At 35.8% G+C, this 23,031-nt stretch overlaps 3 protein-coding genes across 9 annotated transcripts in view; 1 reads left to right on the top strand and 2 right to left on the bottom strand.

Annotated features, from left to right (window-relative positions):
• Positions 1-170: 170 nt before the first annotated feature.
• Positions 171-6,294, bottom strand: cdkn2aip (CDKN2A interacting protein). Its single transcript, XM_079804974.1, has 4 exons — positions 6,166-6,294; positions 5,422-5,668; positions 4,367-4,488; positions 171-1,768 (listed from the first exon to the last, which is right to left on the bottom strand). Exons 2-4 carry the CDS (start codon positions 5,664-5,666, stop codon positions 1,197-1,199), a joined length of 939 nt encoding a protein of 312 aa, XP_079661100.1. The 5' UTR covers positions 5,667-5,668; positions 6,166-6,294; the 3' UTR covers positions 171-1,196.
• On the top strand, positions 6,283-17,790 carry tubgcp4 (tubulin gamma complex component 4). The gene is made up of 18 exons (XM_079804961.1): positions 6,283-6,482; positions 6,811-6,939; positions 7,023-7,145; positions 7,228-7,281; positions 7,829-7,885; positions 7,983-8,062; positions 8,171-8,372; positions 12,318-12,483; positions 12,563-12,687; positions 13,915-13,965; positions 14,045-14,150; positions 14,247-14,354; positions 14,444-14,588; positions 14,681-14,858; positions 15,791-15,925; positions 16,008-16,124; positions 17,309-17,448; positions 17,523-17,790. The coding sequence occupies exons 1-18, from the start codon at positions 6,405-6,407 to the stop codon at positions 17,533-17,535; spliced, it is 2,007 nt and encodes a 668-aa protein (XP_079661087.1). The 5' UTR covers positions 6,283-6,404; the 3' UTR covers positions 17,536-17,790.
• A 1-nt stretch (position 17,791) lies between these two features.
• The window catches only part of tp53bp1 (tumor protein p53 binding protein, 1), a 34,327-nt gene continuing 29,087 nt past the window's right edge, over positions 17,792-23,031 (bottom strand). For 6 of the 7 annotated variants that reach the window (XM_079804897.1, XM_079804894.1, XM_079804896.1 and 3 more), the window contains 4 exons: positions 21,703-21,797; positions 21,401-21,597; positions 18,660-18,796; positions 17,792-18,074 (listed from right to left, as the gene is read on the bottom strand). In XM_079804897.1, the coding sequence (XP_079661023.1) occupies positions 17,896-18,074; positions 18,660-18,796; positions 21,401-21,597; positions 21,703-21,797 (608 nt within the window). In that variant the 3' untranslated portion in view covers positions 17,792-17,895. Of the gene's footprint in view, positions 18,075-18,659; positions 18,797-21,400; positions 21,598-21,702; positions 21,798-23,031 lie in introns of those variants that run through there. The other variant, XR_013815595.1, reaches the window with a different exon arrangement.

Genomic DNA, 23,031 nt, shown 5'->3' with positions numbered 1-23,031 from the left:
ATGACATGGGTATGACATAGGTATTACAAGGAGAGGGTGAAATATGAGGACGTTACCCATGTCCTCACTTTTCAAAAGGCTTATAAATCATACAGAATGTGTGTGTGTGTGGGTGTGTGTCTTACAGTCTTTAGGGCAGAAAAAGAATAATTAGCAAAACAGTACAAATTCCTCTGGTGCTTGGAGCCCTAATGAAGTTTATTTTGATAAAATAGTGAGCACTAAAACAATTATTTTAAAAATGTAACTACAAAACAAAGATATACGGAACAAATGAACCCCAGTATGAACATTGGACCTCAGTTAAACCTCAAGTCAACTTAGCAGTTTCTGATTAGACTGAGATACATTAAGCCAAACATTTACACTTCAATGAGAATTCTCCTTCAACATTCATCATGAAACAGATGGAGGTTTTTATTTGACATTTAGAAAATCTGCCCAAAGGTCCACAACAACAGCAACAACATTACCATTCTTTGTCACAGTGTATGACCAAGAAAGTGGTTGAAATGATTAATAAATAAAAAATTGTCCAATATGTGAAGTGAGGAGAAAACATAAAACAAATCAGTGTCACGAAATCAAGCTAACAAGACGACTTAATTTTTTTTTACTGTATAGTTCATTATTTTTTTATTATTCACTGTAATATTTTGATCTAACAATCTTAGATGAGTTTAACCATTAATTGTTAACATCCATTAATTAATTCAGGACTTATTCTTGTGAATTTCTTTTCTATTGAATACTGGACATGTCAACTGCAGACTGTATATTCTCAATGTAATGTTTCAGAAATAAATAAAGCAAAAGTTATTGACATTTTACTAATTAAAATAGCATCTTTTTAAACTGCCAACATTATTCTTAGGTCAGATAGAACTACAAGTGCAGTTATGGAGGTTAAAAAAAGCATGAAGATCTAAAACATCTCAACTTCACAACCACAAACCATAAACAAGACTCTATAGCAACAGAGTAAGCCTTTTACAAGCCACAAAACCGACTGGCACTTGTTTTTTAGACCTTTTACACACAACTAAATAAACCGGTCCTTCTCCCTAGCGCCATTCTGAATGATCATAACTGAAAACTGAACAAATGTAAATCTTTGGAACGGCAGTGAGGAACTTCTCCACGGCTGCCACAACTGAATCTTTATATCTTTTGTATCACTGTGGCCGAATGGAGCTCTACTGGTCTTCCTGAAAGGGATAGCTGAGAGCTGGAGGGAAAACTTGGCTCCTGGTCTGTTCATCCACCAGAACCAGATCGTCGACGTCTCGTCCTTGGAACCTGCGGCGGCAAACTTTCACTGTCACTTTTTGCCCTTGAAATACTTTGAGCGCTTCCTTGGAGGCCATTGCCCTGGCAGCACATTCATCACGCCCGTAGCCCGTACCCATGTAGACGGTGTGGCAGCGCAGTTCACACACCTGGCCTTCTTTTTGGGTACGTACCATAGGTAGGTCAGGAATGTCTTTGAGAGGTACAAACACACAGCTAAGACTGGCCTTGCATGACTCCACACAACTGCGCAAGATTTCGTAGTGTTCCAGGTTGGGGCCAAAGCCTCCAGCAGACACAAGCTTCCAAGCAACGGCCTTGTAGAGTCGATTAAAAAAGGGCTGGTGTTCTGCGGGAGCCCCCGGCGGAGGGCCTGATTTCAGAGTATTGGCGGCTGGACGCCCAACACTCCTTGCATGAGCTTTAACATCTGTATCATTAGGTTTAGCCTTCTTACCCTGGTAATCAGGATCCAGTTCTGCAAAATAAAAAAGCTTTTATACTACCGTTAAAGTTATTATACTACTGTTCAAAAGTTTGTGGTCAGTAAGATTTTTTGCTTTTTTTGTTTTAAAGAAAGTAATACTTGTTACCACTTTAAAATAAGTACACAGTAACAAAGCACTTATACATCATTTGCAAACGTGATTAAAACGTTAATTAAAGGTTTATAAACTAGTTAACACATTAATAGACTATATACAAATAAGGTCTTCATACATTGTCACTGTTTGTTATGGTCACTTCATTCATTGTCTTACCTCATTACCACACACACGTTTTCCATGTTTCCATGTTTTATGGGTACTTCCCATAGACGTAATATTTTTTATATTGGACAAACTGTATATTCTATCCCCCTACAATTACCCTACCATCAAAAAACTTCATCATTCAATCATTTATGATTTATAAGCTGTTTTCTTCATGGGGACCAAAAAAAGTCCCCATGAGGTCAAAATTTACTGGTATTATTATCCTTGTGGGGGCATTTGGTCCCCGTAACATAGGGAATACCAGGAACACACACACACACACACACACACACACACACACACACACACACACACACACACACACAAATATATATATTGTCCCCTACCTACCACTAATACTAACTAATGTATTTTAAGAGTGTGATCAATGTGAGTATTTGTATGTAATTCATATGTCTTTATTTTGTGGTTATGTTAAGCTTTGGGGATAGGCCTAATGTATTTGTAAACACTTTAAGGAACTCTTAATATTAATGCAATTAATGTCCAATAAAGTTTGGTTTAAAGCACTTAATTAATGGCACTTTCCAATATTATGTGACCTAATCTAAAGTGAGAACTATTTACAGTTAATAAGTTGTTAACAACGCATTATCTAATTCTTTATACATGAGCTAATTAAACAATAATAATTTGTTAATTACAGTGACAATGAAGGAAGAATTCACTGTGTTTGTATATAGTCTATTAATGTATTAACTACAGTTTATAAACTATGAATTAACTATAAACTGTAACCTAATACTTTGATTCAGCAAGGACATACTAAATTGATCAAAAGTGCCAACAAAGACATTTATAATGTTACAAAATATTTCTATCAAATACATGTATAATGTTACAAAATATTTCTATTTCAAATAAATATTGATCTTTTGATCTTTCTACTTTCTATCAAATAATCCAGATACAAAATTTCCAAAAAAACAAACTGAAGACTGGAGTAATGATGCTGAAAATTCAGCTTTGCCATCACAGGAGTAAATTACATTTGAACATATAATCAAATAGAAAACTTTTATTTTATATTGTAATAATATTTTACAATATTGCTGATTCACTGTGTTTTTGGTTAGGCAAATGAAGTCTTGGTGAGCATAAGAGACTTCTTAAAAATGTTTTGTTTTTTTAAAGTATGACCCCAAACCTTTGAACGGTAGTGTACATTAGTTCGTTTTTATTTGTCCCCGTAGGAAAAGAGAGTTTGCAGCATGTTAACAGGCATCACAAATTGGCATAAATAAAAATACACTAAAAAGGCCAGAGGTTGCCTCTTATCACTCACAAATTGTTTGTTTAAAAAAAAAACCCACTTTTTATAAACACCATTTATACTGGGTGACGCATTTCCTAACAATCTTACTTGCCATTGTCACCACTTTCGTTTTGGATTTCTTTTGTAATTCGGTAGCATTACCATACCGACAAATAACACAGAATGTCATGACACTTTTCATAAAGCCACCATAAAACATCGGAAGCATTCTGTTGTGGACATTAAAGGAAGGTCATTTCTTTAAGAATATTCTGTTGTCTCTTCAATAGTCATTCTTATATAATTGGTCAGCATGTCCCATTTAAACTCACGGTCAAGCATTTATAATTTGAGCCACACTTTATATTAGGTGTCCTTAATTACTATCCTTTCATCAAAAAAAGTACAAGTACTCATATTGTATTGCAAAAAACTTTTTCTGCTATTGAGGTTGGATACAGGTATGGTTAGGGACAGTTTTGGTGGTATGGGTAGGTTTAATGGTGGGTTAGAGTGTAAAGTGAGGGTCAATAGTGTAATTCTAGATGTAATTGCAGAAATTAATAACAGCTGTAGCTACACGCAGGTATTTTGAAAAATATAAATATACAATGCAAGCACATAGAGAAGCTACGGTGGCCAACACATGACAAAGATATCGTCGTCTGAGACAGAAGAGAGTAGCTAGCACTCTGTAGAGCAGTTTGTCCGATTAGGGATACTGTAGAAACAATGGCGGCGCAAAATGGTGACTTCACTGTAAGGGGACCCGCAGTGTATGTAGATAGAAATGGCTCATTCTAAGGTAATAAAAACATAACGGTTCATTATGTAAGGTCTTTATACACCACTGAAAACATAGTTATGTACATTACATTGCATTCCTCTTCAATAGATCCTCAAAAATACTACACACTGCACCTTTAAAGACTCCTTATATAAAGTGGGACCATGCATGATTTGTAACTGATTGTATTGGTTCCCCATTAATTAATGTAGGATGTGATATTATTTTAATGACACACATTAAAGACAGTCCATTTACCTGAAGCTGCAGGTCTTTTTGTTTTTCCCATGATTTCATCTCTAGTCTTTCGCTCAGGGGCCTCAATCACAGTCATTCCTTCTGCCATCTCATTTATTTTGTCCATTACAGGCTGTGGATATCTGCATTAGGGTCAATGACAAATAAGAGTGTTCTCAATAAAAAAGGAAAAGGAATCTTTAAAAAAAAAATCAAGTTTAAAAAGCATCTGACTATTAGAAAAGTGTGACGTGACTTTCATCTGGCAGGCATTTTTCAAATATTAATAATACTAAGAACAAAAATATCCCACTGATATTTGGAGTGTTTTTAATTTATTTTTTTGGTTAATAATAAAATATTATTTTAGTTTGAGTTTGATTCCTGGCTCGAAGACCTATACCTCTCTCTCCTACTTCACTGCGTTTCTGCTTAACGTCCTATCATAATAAACGCAAAAAATAATTAGTAAAAAAACTATGATTATTTAAAGCTATTTTATGTATGTATTGTACACAACCGTTCAGAAGTTATTTGATCAACAATACAGTAAAACAATATTAAAATAAATAGAATAAATATTATTAAATATAATGTATAATAATAAAATACAAATAAATAGAACAATTTTAATTATTATATTTTAATATATTCTAAAATGTAATTTATTTCTGTCATGGCAAAGTTGCATTTTCAGTTGTCATTACTTCTTATTTCTTATTATTATCAATGTTGAAAACGGTTGTGCTGATTAATATTTTTGTGAAAAAAACATGAAAAAATGTTTTCAGGATTCTTTAATGTATATACATTTCAAAAGAATAGCATTTATTCGAAGTAGAAATATTTCATACCATTATAAAAGTCTCTACTCTTTACACTGAATAAAAGTATTAATTTAAATAAATAACCCCAAACCTTTGGGTAGCATATTTCAGAATAAATTAATAGATCTGGCAAAATGAGATAAATGTCACTGACCCATTCAGACCTTAAGTTATACGAAATGCATTTTAAGTTTCTGAAAACAAATAACAACCACAAATAAACAAAGTCCATGATAAAATGACAATTACCGACAGCCCAAAAACACGTGGTTGGCCCAAACCATAGACAAAGACAGTAGTCTGTCTAAATTATGACTTGGGGTCCCAGGTTGGATTGTAGGAAAGACCTCCATGTTACGCAGGACAAACTCTCTCCTTGCATGCCATTGTTTATTGGTCTCACAGAGTCCTCTTAGCGATTCCACCCAGTTCACAAGGTGTGGATTCTGACTGAGAAACTCAGAGACGATATCTGCTCCTCTTTCCGCCGCCATCACTGAAAACAATCAAAAGTTAGTTTGAGAAGTTAATAAAAAGCCAAGTGCCCCACACAACAGGTCCAGGCCCTGAGGGCTGGAAATCTAGGCAGGTTTCCCAGCGACAGATAAACAAACAGTGCATCAGTGGTTGGCAAGATATTAAGTCTGCAGACAGGACAGCTCATACATAAACATCAGTATGTATATTTATTTTAGGTAAAAGTGCTCAGTGTTAAGTTCACTGTTGTTAGTTTAAGGCTTGTTTTCAAACGAGATTGCAAAGATTATTATTTAGCAAGTTATCACGATATAATTACCAAAGCATTTTAGTAATGCATTTAAATGACCACTTTGTTCACCCTGTGGGGATTTAAATGACCCCAATCTCAACTTCAATTTCATTTAATAAGAGTCCAAGCAGTCGCTATCTGGCCAATCACAGTAAGATAATGAAATTGCAAAACACACACAAAACACTGCAAAATATCGTTAAGAGAACATAAACACGGTTTACCTCTAAATATATTCTCCACAGACGAGTCCTCATCAGCTGTATGTAGTCAAAATATTATGTGAAATTTGAGGGTAGTGCAGCTGGCTAAGCACTTCCTCTGTCGCGCTCGAGATCTGCGTCATCAACATGCGACGGGGGTTTTGGCGGTGCAAAAATATTAATGATGAGAGCGTATTACTTGTATTTTTACTATCGTGTGTTTTATTTAGATACGCTATCTGAATAGCATCGTCGGTAAAATGATCCACGAGTTGCTTCTGGCTCTCAGTGGATATCCTGGGACCATATTCACTTGGAATAAACGGAATGGATTGCAGGTATTTTGTGCAGTATTCTGTCAGTCATCCATCTTATAATTTATCTCTATTACAGAATGGATAAATTGTATCATGGCTGTACGGAAACAGGATAATAATTTTTAACTAACATGCCAACATGTTTTACATTTATAAAAAATATCACTAAATGTGGCTTTGCATGTGGAATTTCACAGAATACCATAGTAAAATAATCCATAAAAATGTATTACCATGGTGTATGCATGCCCCAAGCATGGTAATACCATGGTATTCTGAAGTACTTCAAAAATACCATGTCCAAAAAACAGTCATTTAATAATTAAGAAGCATCAAATGTTGATCATAGGTGTCCCAGGACCTTCCATTCCTCCACCCCAGTGAAACCAGTGTCCTCAACCGGCTCTGTAAAATGGGCACTGACTATGTGCGCTTCACAGAATTCATAGAGCAACACACGGGACATGTTCACCAACAGGTAATCAGATCATATTCTTCATTGTGTGTCAAGGACATGATAAGATCAAGGCTGAAGTGTGATTTCTTCCCCATGTCTCACAGGAACACTACACCAGCCAGCCGAGTCAGTCTGGGCTTCATGGCATTTATCTGCGTGCGTTTTGCACTGGGCTGAACTCTATGCTGCAGCCCTATCGACAGGCTTTACTGGACCTTGAAAGAGAGGTTGTACATTTGAAGTCCTTATGGTGCTTTTAGGGCCATATCTGCAGATAATATTTAACTATTTAAAAATGTTCCCCTACAGTTTCTTGGTGATCCACACCTCTCTATTTCTCATGTTAACTACATGCTGGAACAGGTAAATAGAAAACTTGACTTTTTACCTGTACATCCAATCCATTGAAATAATTAAATATGTGGGTTTATCTTACACTATTGTTCAAAATGTTAAACTCAGTAAGATTTTTTTCTATTTTTATTCAGCAAGGATGCATTGAATAATCAAAAGTGACTGTAAAGACATTTATAATGTAAAAAAAAAAAAAAAAAATCTGTTTCAAATGCTGTTGGGGGGGGGGGGGGTGGTATCATGGTTTCCACAAAAATATTAAGTACATTTTTTTCATTGAAATATGAAATATTTCTTGAGCAGGATCAATATATTAGGAGGATGATTTCTGAAAGATCATTTGACACTGAAAACCAGAGTAATGATGCTGAAAATTTTGCTTTGCCATCAAAGTAATAATATTTCACAAGATTACTATTTGTGTTTTTAAAGTAGCTTTTGTGCGCATAAAAGATTTAAAAAAATGATTACCTTATCCCAAACACAAATTGATAAATAAAAATTGTAATATGGACACTGAGTATATGTCTAACTTGCAGTTTATTCTGTTGCTCAGTTTCAGCTTCTCTTCCCGTCTGTGATGGTTGTTGTGGAGACCATCAAGTCTCAGAAGGTTGGTAACTTGATGGATGCCACTTGTTTGCTATTTAAATGATTAGAAGAGTGCATGGTTGAAAATAATAACCTTCTGAAACTTCTTTTTTCAACAGATTCATGGCTGCCAGATCCTAGAGACAGTGTACAAGCACAGCTGTGGAGGTCTGCCTCCTGTCAGGATGGCCTTAGAGAAGTGAGCTCTCAAAAACCCTACTAAAAACCCCTATTGCACGTCGTGACGCTTGGACGTGAGACACAGAATTCTATTTTTACTGCTTTAATGGTAGTGTCTGTTTTGCAGGATTCTTGCAGTGTGCCATGGCGTGATGTATAAGCAGCTGGCTGCGTGGATGCTGCACGGGTTGCTCCTGGATCAGAGTGAGGAGTTCTTTGTCAAGCAGGGCCCCAGTGCCGGTGGAGCCACAGCTGCACAGGAGGAAGAAGAGGAGGACCTGGGTATCGGAGGGCTGAGTGGAAAACAGCTCCGTGAGCTGCAAGATTTGGTGAGTGACTAAGGCCGCATGGTTCAAGTGACCCAATTGTTTCCTCCCATGTGGCACAGATTGGATATGACCCATGAATGTGTAATTAGGAAAATAGCACCTAGATTCTGATATTCTCAGATAATTTTCAGGCTTCATTCATATGTGGAAATAAATCTGATATGAATCAGATACGTGCATTTGCGTCTAGATATTCCCCTGTCAATGCAAGTCGGACATCATTGAAAAAGCCCTGGGCGAATGGCATCAGGTGGACACCAACTGCGGTCACGTGATGACTCTTTTCAATGGCACAGTGGAGGGTGAAAGCTCAACCCAATGTTTTGCTGACCTTTAAAGTTGTGCAGAAAGCAAAAGCTTGTATTATCATTTCGTCTGAGTGCATTGCAAATCGTAGATTTTTACTTTTTTTTCGGCCTAAGCTTTTCCGGCTCAGTGCGTCTACCATGACTTGTTTCTCCAAGTGTATAGTGTAAATGCAGATATATGGGTCACTTTTAAAAGAAGAAAAAATCGGATTTGGGCATCAAGACCTGCAGTGTAAAAGCGGCCTGAACAGCACTTCCTGAAATTATGTGATTCAGGCTTGGTCATGTGTCTAATTTCTTAGGCTCTAAATGTAAACTTCCATATATATATGCATGGAGGCTCAAAAAGAAGGTTTTTTATTTCTACTGGCCCAATAGTTAATATTTTCAATTGCTGCACCACAAACAAATATATTTTTTTCTTAGCAATGCTTTAAAACATTTTTTTAAATGTATTAATCAAATATATTTAATATTGTCATGTAAAAGCTTTTTTACATAAATATGTTTTTAACAAAAAAAAACAACTTGTTTTCGAGGCCTAAACATGTATGAAATTCTTGACACTTTTAAGAGGCCCCTAGCAAAACATCTACTGTAATGAGTAATTATATATATATATATATATATATATAGAGATATATATATATATATATATATAGATATATATATATATATATATATATATATATATATATATATATATATATATATATATATATATATATATATATATATATATATATATATATATATATATATATATATATATATATATATATATATATATATATAATAATGTATACAGGTAATGGTCATATAATTAGAATATCATCAAAAAGTTGAAAAATTCCGTTCAAAAAGTGAAACTTGTATATTATATTCATTCATTACACACATACTGATATATTTCAAATGTTTATTTCTTTTAATTTTGATGATTATAACTGACAACTAAGGAAAATCCCAAATTCAGTATCTCAGAAAATTAGAATATTATTTAAGACCAATACAAAGAAAGGATTTTTAGAAATCTTGGCCAACTGAAAAGTATGAACATGAAAAGTATGAGCATGTACAGCACTCAATACTTAGTTGGGGCTCCTTTTGCCTGAATTACTGCAGCAATGCGGCGTGGCATGGAGTCGATCAGTCTGTGGCACTGCTCAGGTGTTATGAGAGCCCATGTTGCTCTGATAGTTGCCTTCAGCTCTTCTGCATTGTTGGGTCTGACATATCGCATCTTCCTCTTCACAATACCCCATAGATTTTCTATGGAGTTAAGGTCAGGCGAGTTTGCTGGCCAATTAAGAACAGGGATACCACGGTCCTTAAACCAGGTACTGGTAGCTTTGGCACAGTGTGCAGGTGCCAAGTCCTGTTGGAAAAGGAAATCTGCATCTCCATAAAGTTGGTCAGTAGCAGGAAGCATGAAGTGCTCTAAAACTTCCTGGTATACGGCTGCGTTGACCTTGGACCTCAGAAAACACAGTGGACCAACATCAGCAGATGACATGGCACCCCAAACCATCACTGACTGTGGAAACTTCACACTGGACCTCAAACAACGTGGATTGTGTATCTCTCCTCTCTTCCTCCAGACTCTGGGACCCTGATTTCCAAAGGAAATGCAAAATGTACTTTCATCAGAGAGCATAACTTTGGACCACTCAGCAGCAGTCCAGTTCTTTTTGCGAGACAGTTCTGATGCTGTCTGTTGTTCAAGAGTGGCTTGACACAAGGAATGCGACAGCTGAAACCCTTGTCTTGCATACGTCTGTGCGTTGTGGTTCTTGAAGCACTGACTCCAGCTGCTGTCCAATCTTTGTGAATCTCCCCCACATTTTTGAATGGGTTTTGTTTCACAATCTTCTCCAGGGTGCGGTTATCCCTATTGCTTGTACACTTTTTTTCTACCACATCCTTTCCTTCCCTTTGCCTCTCTATTAATGTGCTTGGACACAGAGCTCTGTGAACTGCCAGCCTCTTTTGCAATGACCTTGCAATGACCTTCCTCATTGTGCAAGGTGTCAATGGTCGTCTTTTGGACAACTGTCAAGTCAGCAGTCTTCCCCATGAGTGTGGCACCTGGTGTCTTCAATATTGAACCTTTTCACAATATTCTAATTTTCTGAGATACTGAATTTGGGATTTTCCTTATTTATCAGTTATAATCATCAAAATTAAAAGAAATAAACATTTGAAATATATCCGTCTGTGTGTAACAAATTAATATAATATACAAGTTTAACTTTTTCAATATTACATTTTAAATTTTCATTTAAAATCATGGTAACATTTTAAAATAAGGTTCCATTTGTTAACATTAATTAAGTAACAATGATTACTATGTGTAAAGCATTTAAATTTAGTTTGTTAAAATCAACATTTACTACTGCATAGTTAAAAAGCTGTGACTAACAATGAAGAGTTGTATTTTTACGAACTAACTTTAACAAAGATAAATACTGTATGTTATGATCTATTCTATTCAAATTCATCAAAAGAAGGGGGAAGCAACCTAAAAAGGACACATGAAACAAAAATGCGACGTTAAAATATTTATTAGGAAGAAAAAAATTAACAAATGCAAAAGGAAACCAGTATCATAACGGCGAAATAAGAAACAAAAAACATTCTAAATAGTTTAACAACAAAGAACAAACCAAATAAGAAAACTTGAAAGTTCCAACTTAACAGAGGCAACCAATATTAATAATAAATCAACAAAAACAATGAAAAAGGAATGCAAATAAAATGCTGGTGAATATATCTCCTCCCCTACCATGCTCCGCTCCAGTGTCCTTTCATACTCAATCAAGAAGTGCAGGCAATGTAACACTAACAAATGTATTTTATGTATTCACTAACAATGTTAACTAATGGAACCTTATTGTAAAGTATTACCAATTTTGTTTTTCATTAAAGGAAATTATTTAATAATAGTAATAATAATAAAACAGAATTTTCACTTTTGAGCAAACTATATTAAATAATGCTGTCATTAATTACTCACCCTCATGTCATTCCAAACCGTTCATCTTCGGAACACAAATAAATATTTTTAATGAATCGTGACAGCTTTCTGTCCCTCCATAGACCGCTACACAACTGACACTTTGATGCTTCAAAAAGTATATATAAGACATCGTAAAACTAATCCATATGAATTGAGAGGTTTAGTTCCGAAGATGAACAGAAGTCTTACGGATTTGGAACAACATGAGGGTGAGTAATTAATGACAGAATTTTAATTTTTGGGTGAACTAACATTATAAACTTTTTTCTGGAAGCAAAACATTACAGATTTCTTTAAGGATCATTACAGATGCTGAATTTTGCAAAGCATGATAAAATGTATCCACATCACACTTATAAGATAAATTTCTGCTCCCTGGCAAAACATCTACTATAATGTGATGAAATATTTGCTATTTTTATGTTGTTGTTGTTTTTTTAACATAATCAAAATACACAGCTGCCTTTAAACAGCCATCTGTAGAAAGCGATTGGCAGCAGAATTAAGTGATTGCTAACCAGCCAAACTATGTCTGCTTGTACATTAATCAAAATTTTTACTGACTGTGATTTATTATAACAATTTATACATTTTCTGTTCATTACTGTCCCGCTGTAGAGACTGATTGAGGAGGAGAACATGCTCGCACCTTCCCTGCAGCAGTTCTCCTTGCGTGTGGAGATGCTTCCCTCATACATCCCTGTTCGAGTGGCTGAAAAAATCCTCTTTGTTGGGGAGTCAGTGCAAATGTTTGAAAATCACAACCAGAGCCCATCCCGAGCTGGTGAGTGAATGCTCGTCTGTTGTTCAGGTGTGCTCGTGATGGTTTTGTATCGTAACACTGCCATCGTGTGGTTGCTCAGGGTCTATACTGAAGCATCAGGAGGACCTGTTTGCAGCAGAGCTCCACAGACTCAAGCAGCAGCCTCTCTTTAGTCTGGTGGACTTTGAGAATCTTGTGGACGGTATTCGGAGCACAGTTGCTGAGGTTGGTCCACTAATGTCTATAATATCTCTGGGTCATATTCAACCTATGATGAATGAAGCCTATTTTTAAGCCATTAAGATTTTTAACATTGTGATATTTTCATAAGAACACTTTTGCTGGTGCACTTTTGCTTCACAACGAATAGGTTGTTGCTGTTTTAAATTAGTGTGAGAGACATAATCTAAAAAAATCCAATACAAAATCCAATACATCCAAAAAGCATATATTGTGATTTCTGGATTTTTTTTTTTTTAGATTGTCTTTCACAGTGGACATGCACCTACGATGACAATTTCAGACCCCTCCATGATTTCTAAGTGGGAGAACTTGCTAAATAGCAGGGTGTTCAAATACTTATTTTCCTCACTGTATATATATAAAATATATTATATATTTCTCCATAGTTTTTAATTTGATAATGCTGATGCAGTGCTTCATGGGATTGTAGTTCTTTCCCTCACTGAAGCCATTAATTACACAGTCTTGTACGTTTTGTATTTGTGTTGGCTTCAAATCAAAGTTTGTAATGTTATGATTTACCTCATAGCCGATTTGCTTGGTTCACGACTTATAACTCTCTAACAAAGTCTTAAAAAAACTAATCTATGGGAGAAATGAATGAAAAAATACTTCCGGAACCAACACTGCTTGAAAAAGGGGACCGGCATTGTTGCACTCTATTATTTTAATGTGAAAAAAGGTAACACTTTACAATAAGGTCCCATTAGTTAATAAACTGTTTAATGAATTAACATTTGTTACAGTATTCTTTGTTCATGTTATTATATTATTTAATGGATCTGAGCTAACATGAAACTTGATTTGAATAAAAATCTAAACTTTCGATTTTAACAATGTATTAGTAAATGATGAAATTAACATGAACAAATATTATAGAAGTATTTGTATTGTTCTTATTAACCATATTTTATAGTGTTACCTAAATGGTTTGAAATTTAAATATTGAAATATAGTGTGTATTATATTAGTAATGAGAATCTAAAAGATGATAAGATCAATGGTAGGGCTCCTCCAGTCATGGAAAACGTGTTCATATCAGAAAATTTTAACATTGTGATTACACACCTGGAAAACTCATGGAATTTTCATAATGTAACTTCTTTTCATGGTGAAATATGAGCGTATATTGAGATTCACTCACACTAATAATAGCTCTACCAATATCAGTAGATGTCCAGATTAAATTGTGTTTGCCTTTTCTTGCAGCACTTATGGACTTTGATGGTAGAGGAATCTGATCTTTTGGGGCAGCTTAAGGTAAGAGCGATTTGTTGATGGTACGCTTTTGCTGGTGCACTTTTGCTTTCGCAATGAATGTGTTGAATTGCTGTTTTAGATCATAAAGGACTTTTACTTGTTGGGGCGAGGTGAACTGTACCAGGTCTTCATTGACCTTGCTCAACATATGCTGAAAACCCCACCATCTGCTGTTACTGAACATGGTATTGATCCATTTTTCTGATAACGCATGAAATCACCCTCTTCAAATTCTTCCATCCTCTTCAATATTCCTCTGAATTTGCTATTTTCGTTTTTAGATGTCAATGTGGCATTTCAGCAAGCAGCTCATAAAGTGCTGCTAGACGATGACAATCTTTTGCCCCTCCTGCATCTCACCATAGACTACCAAGGGAAAGAAAGCAAAGGTATTGCCTACTGTCTAGCATTTTTAGCCCTCATCAACCCTGTTTCCGCATCTTAAATACTTTACATAATTGGATAATTATGCCTGCAGAGGTTTCTGGGAATCGAGAGGGCACCACTCCTCCACAAGAGAGTTCTCCACGTGAGGCTCCGCCCACTGGCTGGGCAGCGCTAGGATTGGCTTACAAGGTTCAATGGCCCCTACATATTCTTTTCACTCCTGCTGTGTTGGAGAAGTAGGCCATTGTTTCATATTAGCCATTTAATATAATTATTCCATTAATCAATGTTATGAACACCACAGCAGTTAACCCTCGCTTCATTTCAGGTATAACGTAGTGTTTCGTTACCTGCTGAGTGTGCGCCGCGTCCAGTCCGAGCTGCAGCACTGCTGGGCCTTGCAGATGCAGCGCAAACATCTTAAATCAAACCAGACGGATGCAGTTAAATGGAGACTGCGCAACCATATGGCCTTCCTAGTGGACAACCTTCAGTATTACCTTCAGGTTACAACTTCACTCTTCTCTCTTTGGCTGTGTCTGATTTGCATACTACACAATTCTAAAAGTATTTTGCTGTTATGCTTTGCTTATGTTATGCTCACCGAGGCTGCATTTATTTGATATACAAAAATACAGTAAAACAGTAGTGTTCTGAAATATTATTACAGAACGTAAAGCTAATGCAAAGCTGAATTTTCAGCATCATTACTCCAGTCTTCAGTGTCACATGATCCTTCAGAAATCATTCTAATTTGCTGCTCAAGAAACATTTATTATTATCAGTGATGAAAACATTTGTGCTGCTTCTCAAAGAACAGCATTTACTTGAAATAGAAATCTTTAGTAACATTATGAAGGTCTTTTACTGTCAGTTTGATGCTTTTGTATTAATTTTTTTACTGACCGCAAGTGTACATACATACTATGTCATTGAAAGGTGGACTACTATTGGGACATATGTCATAACATTGCATCTTGATAACAAATACCCCCTTTTAGCATAATGCATGATGAAGTAATAAAAACAATTAAAATGTATACATTTCTTGGTTTATTAATTAAAAAACTTCCATGTTTCACAGACAGGGTGTAGATTAAGCCAGGATTAGGCCTTAGTTCAATTAGGACATTTAAGTAGCTTTTATAAGTAAGTATACTTAAAAAGTAGGTTTTTATATATATATATATAAAAACCTACTTTTTAAGTATACTTACTTATAAAAGCTACTTAAATGTCCTTAATGTCCTTAAAAAGTAGGTTTTTATATATATATATAAAATTACTGGTGTGAATCTTGAGACAAAACAATGGCACTGACATATTTTAAGACATTGTTTTTAACATGCACACAGACTCACCAGATAAATGTACTATCTGGACACCAATAAATATATTTGAATGGAATCATTTTGGCCTTTTCTTCATTGTTCTTCAGGTGGACGTTCTGGAGTCTCAGTTTTCACAGCTCTTACAACAGATCAACTCCACACGAGACTTTGAGAGCATTCGATTGGCCCATGACCATTTCCTCAGTAATCTTCTTGCACAGTCTTTCATATTGCTCAAGCCTGTGAGTGTCCAGAACAAACCTCTGTGTATCTCATGTGCTGGATTCTGCTTTTGGTTAAATATTCATTATATTTCTCTTCCAGGTGTTTCACTGTTTGAATGAAATTCTGGACCTGTGTCACAACTTTTGTTCCCTGGTCAGTCAGAATCTTGGGCCACTGGATGAAAGAGGAGCAGCCCAGCTGGATATTCTTGTGAAGGTAGCTTTGCTTGTGTGAATCAATTTTTAATTATTCCTAATGCAAGATTGTATTCTTAGACATCAATTTATGCCATGCAAAAAAAAAGAAAAAAAGCATGCTTTGGTAAATCATAATTATGACATTTAAGGGATAGTTCACCCAAAAACGAAATGTTTATGTTTATCTGCTTATCCCCAGGGCATCCAAGATGTAGGTGTCTTTGTTTCTTCAGTAGAACACAAATGAAGATTTTTAACTCCAACCGTTGCAGTGTGATAGTCGAATAATGCATGTCAATGGGGATATTTTAGAGTATGAGACCTATGAGAGTAAAAACACATAGACATACGAATCCATATTAAACCATGCGGCTCGTGGCGACACATTGATGTCTTAAGACACGAAACGATCAATTATTGTTGTTATTTTTTTTTACCTCTTATCAGACGAATGTCATCTAGTATTCCCAGCGCCATAACTTCTGGCGAATAAGGTCAAAATACTAGCGCGATCAAAGATATATATATATACGTAGATGCCTAATTCGACCAATCCGCGCAGGCACTAATGAGAAATCTATGATCGCGCCGGTATTTTGCATGTATTTTGACCTTATTCGCCGGAAGTGAAGGCGCGGGGACGGCTGATGCAGAGCCATAGAAAAAAATTAAATACATTTTTAAATATGGATATTTTTCTTACACAACGCATCGATTTGCTTCAGAAGGCCTTTATTAACACCCCGGAGGCCACGTTATTTGACAGACAAATGCATTTTTTATGGACTTATAATTATAATGCTTCGATTAGCCAGAACATTTTTAATATAACTCAGATTTTATTCGTCTGAAAGAAGAATGTCATATACATCTCGGATGACTTGAGGGAGAGCAAATCATGGACTAGTTTTCATTTTTGGGTGAACTATCCCTTTAAGAATTTGAAATTTACAGTCATAATGATGACCAGTTGAAACGTCAAATCTGGCAATTGAAACTGAGATACAAAATTTTTACAAATTGCAAATAAAAAATTATGATTTGCTAAAAAAAGAATTATTGTGGCAAAAATGGGTTTCCATAAATTCTTGCATCTGGAATAATTTCAGAATCTTCCCAAATTATGATTTACCAAAGTATATTTGTTTTTAATGTGGCAGAAATGGGTTTTGATAGATATTGATCTATTTTTTTACTTCACAGGGATTTAGTCGTCAGTCGTTCCTGCTCTTCAAGATTCTTTCCAGCGTGCGGAACCACCAGATAAACTCGGACTTGGCACAGCTGCTGTTACGACTAGACTACAACAAATACTACACACAGGCAGGAGGCACACTGGGAAGGTAGGCATTAGTGATGCAATGCTTTAATGAGCGGATTCATGCAAAAATGTGACATGTTGTTCATTTTCCCACAGTTTTGGCCTATAAAGTGAAGATCTCAAGAGGCAAACCTCACACATGCATTTCATCTTAAAACATGCCTAATACAATACTTGGTGTCCATTTGTACATTAAATTAATATATAAGGCTCTTGTCAATGTCAGTGCTTGCCCTGCTTTTTCTGCACTCTCAAGCTATCCTATGCCATTTTACAAAAGTAAAGCTATTCCTTGAACGTAAACACTTAATTTGTAAATACCATGCCCTTTGTAATCTCTGTTATGAAATAAAACAGACAAGTGAAACAATCACGATTTCTTTATTTCATAAAAACTATGTACAGTAAAATGCATGCACTAAACCGGAGAACATTTAAAAGACACGAGAAGACGCCAGAGGACGGTGGTTTACGTAGACGGGTTGTGACAGAATTCAGAATTGCTGTCATAGCTGAGGCACTTTCCACAGATCAAGCTCTGAATCAGCCACTCCAGAGAGACGACAGGCATGTCCGGGGCCACACGTTTCAATTCCTCAGGACACGCGGATCCTGTCACTGCCAGGTCAAACTTCATGTTTGTAATATCTGTCAAATGACAAAATTGACCACATTATTCCATATAAGGTTAATCACTTTGTCACCGTTTTTTGGGCTTCCTTAAAAGGTACACTATGTAGCTTTAATTTATATAATGACTGAGTACATCTCTGGTGCGGAGTCCGCTCTTCCGCTCTTAGCATGGTCGAGCACACTGTTCAGCAAATTACACCCAAACAGTGCGCTTGTGCAAAATGGCATGCCATGATCCGGAAAGCAGACTGAACCAGTGGAAAAAATGCAAGGATGAAGAATAATATAATAAGCAAGTACATCATCATGAATCCATCTTTCAAGCAGTATTTTTGTCTCATCCTGACAAAAACAAAGTACACCTATAATAAGTGTTTCTATTCAAACTATTTTAGACCTGGCGGGACAACAATCGTTGCGGAGTAGACCAGTACCTGCGTGACTGCGTGTTCATATACTTAGCAGTAGCTCCAGCTACAATGTTCTTCCACAAGACGCATGCAGTTTTGTTTATCAACCGCTAGATTGCCAAAAGTTACATAGTTTACCTTTTTAAAGCCCTCTACATTTTGCTAATGAACTAAAGGTACTGTTACCCACCAGAAATGTCTTCGTTTTCTTTATGGTGATGAACTTTTGCCGCACCACCCATGGAAAGCAAAGAGGTCCACAAATCTACACGATCTTCTGATATCAGCATCACCTTCAGCGCTTTAAAAGGGTTACAACGAGGATGCCTGAAGACAGAGAACACAAGAAAACACTTATTCACAAAAAAATTCTTTATTCAGATTAGCAGCAAAAGATAAGCTTTTTTTGTTGTATTCACCAAAAAAATTAAAAATAAAATTGTCTGTCGTCTGATCAAGTCAAGTCACCCTTATTTATATAGCGCTTTTTACAATGCCGACTGTTTCAAAGCAGCTTCACAGTGTTAAAGGGTTAGTTCATCCAAAAATGAGTACAGTGGTTCAATATTGATATTATAAATCTACGAGAATAGTTTTGGTGCGGTGCGCCATAAAAACCTAAATAACGACTTATATAGTGATAACAGATTTCAAAACACTGCTTCATGAAGCTTCGGAGCGTTATGAATCAGCGAGTCGAATCATGATTCGGAAACCGGCCATCACTATAGAAGTCGTTATATCGGGGTTTTTTTGGCGCACCAAAACTATTCTCGTCGCTTTATAATATTAATATTCAACCACTGTACTCACATGAACTGATTTAAATATGTTTTTAGTACATTAATGGATCTTGAAAGAGGAAATGTCATTGCTGGCTATGCAGGCCTCACGGAGCCATCGGATTTCAACAAAAATATCTTAATTTGAGTTCCGAAGATGAACGGAGGTCTTACGGGTGTCGAACGGCATGAAGGTGAGTAATAAATGACATTATTTTCATTTTTGGGTGAACTAACCCTTTTAACAGAATTTGATTTGGCTGTACAGCCGCTCTGGAGAAAATGGTGATGTCATCCAGCTCATTTCAATTATCATATTGTGACAATGCGGGTGGATCAGTAATATAGTTGATTTTTTTGTTGTTGAATATTTAGTTTAAAAAAAAAAACAGCATCTGAATTTTACATGCGCAATCCAAATTAAGTCCATATGTGAAAAGAAATTATTTAGAATAATTTATCTCCTCCTCCATCATGTGTATATGCATGGTTGGGGAGTAACAAAATATATATAACTTGGTTACGTATTTAAAATACAAAATTTGAGTAACTATTTCATTAGTTACACTTTAAATGGGTGATAAATCAATTTAGTTACATCCGAAAAATATTTTAGATTACCAATGTGATTACTTTGAATTGAATTTTAAAATGTAATTTAATTGCCTGTTACAGTTGACATTAATGTTTAAAATTAAATAATGTAAAGAGCAATTGGTGATTCTCAGACTCTGCAAAAGCATCCTAAATTGCTCATAAGTTTCATACCCTTTGCAGAATATGCCAAATTAATAATATGTGAGGGATCTAGGATCATAAAAATGACATGTTACTTTTATTTAGTACTGTCCTGAATAATAAGCCATTTCACATAATAGATGTTTACATATACTCCACAAGACAAAATTACAGAATTTATACAAATTGCCACACTCCAAAATGTACATAGCCTACCCTTGAATCTCAACTGTCTGTCGTTATCTGGATGATCCACTACTGTTTTCATGTTTCATATTAAATCATTTGTTTAGGTAATTGTGACTCACAATTCTGACTTCTTTTCTGAGAATTGCAATTCTCCCTGAATAAGTTCAGAATTCTCAGAATTGGTAGATAAAAAGTCGCAATTAGCTTTTTTATTTGTATATTTAGTGGTGGAAACAAGCTTCCATGAAAAACAATGCATTAAGAGCAGGGGGTGAATTTTTGAACAGGATGTGTACATTTTTCTTATTTTGTTTAAAGATCTTTTTTTTCCCATTTAGTACTGCCCTTAAGAAGCTAATAACTACATGTTTCCCAGAAGACAAAATAAGTACATTTTATAAATGTAATTATAACGCTATATTTGGAAAAGCGATTCAGTCTTAATTTGATCAATTTTCCAGTCAATTTTTCCCATCATTTAGGACATGACCGTTTGATCAAACACAAAGGGCAATCTGTGTACATAACTTACACAATTTATTTAATGGTGACATTAAGAATGAATGTGTAAAATAGAGTACTGGCTGGGTTCAGTTCTGAAAATATCTAGTTTTCAGTGATCTTTTTACAATCAGTTACTCATTAACTCAAGTGTCTTGGCATCATTCTCTTACTAGTATACAAGTCCTTGAATGGTCTCATGCCATCTTATCTCTAGGATCTCCTGACTGAGTATCAAAGAACGCTGAGATGCACTAGTTAAAGGATATAAATAGTTCTGAGGTCTAGATTAAAACAAAGAGGAGATTGTGCATTTGCTGTAGCTGCTCCCAAACGGAATAGCTTATATCATAGCTGCTACTACAGTTTATGAGTTTAATATCACACCTTAAAACATCTGTTTTTTTTATGGCTTTTAACCAGTGGCTAACTGTTTGTGATTTACTGCTATGCATGTCAGTATCTTGTAGTTATGTAAGGCACATTGGTCAACATGTTGTTTTAATTGTGCTACATAAATAAAGTGACTGACATTGACATCATGCAGACTCAACTCATTACTAATACAACTGATGTAGAGGCACAGGATATCTTATGAGAAAAATATGTATTGCTTGCAGACAGACTGGATTTGAAAAACAAATTGGGAGCACAGCGTAAACACAGCCCAAGTAATGTTAGATCAGAAAAGGAGTCTCATCCGAACAAGACAAGCTCTTACCACTCCACAATGTGTCCCTCAGGCCCCAGACCAGCAGGAAGTAAGTAATTTCTATAGTTGAGCAGCTTCTTCTCCTGGCAGCAGTCCCTCACCCACATCTGAGACACACAGGGAACTCCACCTGCCACACACAGCAGGTACTTCCTGGTCCGACAGTGCTGGTCTGCAATCAGCAAGCTCTGATAGGCTGCTTTACACTGACAATGCAGAACACACACATACATAAAACATGCACACACAGCAAAAAGTATGCCGTGCAGCTCTTGCAGGAGAGAGAGGGGTTGTTTTGAATAGGAGCTCACCTGTTCTTCATTAAAGTCAAGCAGGATCATTCCTCCTCCCGCCTCCAGCTGTCTCACTGTATAGAGCTTGTTATATGGCGCTCTCTGCACACACTCTAACAAAAGACAAACGACATCATCACTGTCCAATACAAAGAAGAATGATTTCTGAAGGATCAGTCCAGAACCTTTCTATTATGCTGATTTGGTGCTCAAGAAACATTGTGCTGCTTAATATATTTTTATGGAAAGCGTGATAATTTTTTTCCAGGATTCTTTGATGAATAGAAATTTTTAAAAGTGCAGCATTTATTTTTATACTTTTATTCCGCAAGGATACATTTAAATTGATCGAAAGTGTCATTCCAAAAAAGAAACTCCCCAATTGACCCAAAACTTCAGAATGGTATTTTATAAACATACTACAAATTCTAGTAAAAAAAAAAAACCAAGCCATTTTTTGCACATTCCATAATAAACAGTAATGCCTTAAAATCATTAGCAAATTAGCTACGTTTACATGGACACGTTTTGTTCACATTTTGGCATATGCACACCGCACAAATACAGTTTCCCACTGTTGCCACATACTGACCATCATTTTTTTTTTTTTTTTTTAAATGCAGACATAAAGGCACAATATGTAAGATTCTTGGATTAAAATATCCAAAAACCCCACGAACAATAGATTATGTTGAATTGTGTACTTGCATTATCCCAAATGTTTCCAAGAATGTTTAAATCCAGAGAAATAAGCCATTTTAACCAGGACACAGACCGTGTCCGTGCAACGCTCAATGACATCATCCCACGTTACCCTCGATTTACAAACTACAGTAATGTTAATAAATCTTTAAAGGGTCATGAAACCCCCTGCTTTAGCAGCCGTCAGTTCTCACCACAGTTTTGAAAAATGCTATAAAAGTGGGCGTGGTTAAGCTGCGGAGTGAAGGGGGACGAGGGGAGACTTACTGACTGACAACAACGGCTTCAGATTCAGAGTATCATTTCACTCTCAGTAAAAGCATCAACGCTTCCCAAAAAATTGCACGCTGCAAAATATCATTATGTAACAATATACACATGGTTTTGTAAGCTCACCTTAAATAACACAAATACATAAAATACATATCCTATGACAGCTATGTATTGCACAAATAAATGCAGTCATTCGCATGTTCTCTGTATAGAAAATATATACGAGCACGCTGATGCATCATTGATAACTTTTGAGGCTTATTTTGCAGTGTTTTATGAGCCGTTTGATCGATTAATGGGCCGTAAAGAGAGGTTACACTCACGTTGTGGATGAATCGCGTTTGTGTGAAGACTCAGGATCTACTGAAGAGA

The sequence above is a fragment of the Gobio gobio genome, assembly GCF_949357685.1.
Source record: "Gobio gobio genome assembly, chromosome: 2".
NCBI classification, from domain to species: domain Eukaryota; kingdom Metazoa; phylum Chordata; class Actinopteri; order Cypriniformes; family Gobionidae; genus Gobio; species Gobio gobio.
This window is presented reverse-complemented; position numbering and strand designations above follow the sequence as displayed.

Coding starts and splice junctions, on each gene's coding strand:
- tubgcp4 (XM_079804961.1), top strand. CDS start 6,405: ATGATCCACGAGTTGCTTCTGGCTCTCAGTGGATATCCTGGGACCATA. Junction 6,483..6,810: donor ATAAACGGAATGGATTGCAG/GTATTTTGTGCA, acceptor TGTTGATCATAG/GTGTCCCAGGACCTTCCATT. Junction 12,688..13,914: donor TTCGGAGCACAGTTGCTGAG/GTTGGTCCACTA, acceptor CTTTTCTTGCAG/CACTTATGGACTTTGATGGT.
- cdkn2aip (XM_079804974.1), bottom strand. CDS start 5,666: ATGGCGGCGGAAAGAGGAGCAGATATCGTCTCTGAGTTTCTCAGTCAG. Junction 4,489..5,421: donor CACGTGTTTTTGGGCTGTCG/GTAATTGTCATT, acceptor ACCCTAATGCAG/ATATCCACAGCCTGTAATGG. Junction 1,769..4,366: donor AAAAAGACCTGCAGCTTCAG/GTAAATGGACTG, acceptor TTTATTTTGCAG/AACTGGATCCTGATTACCAG.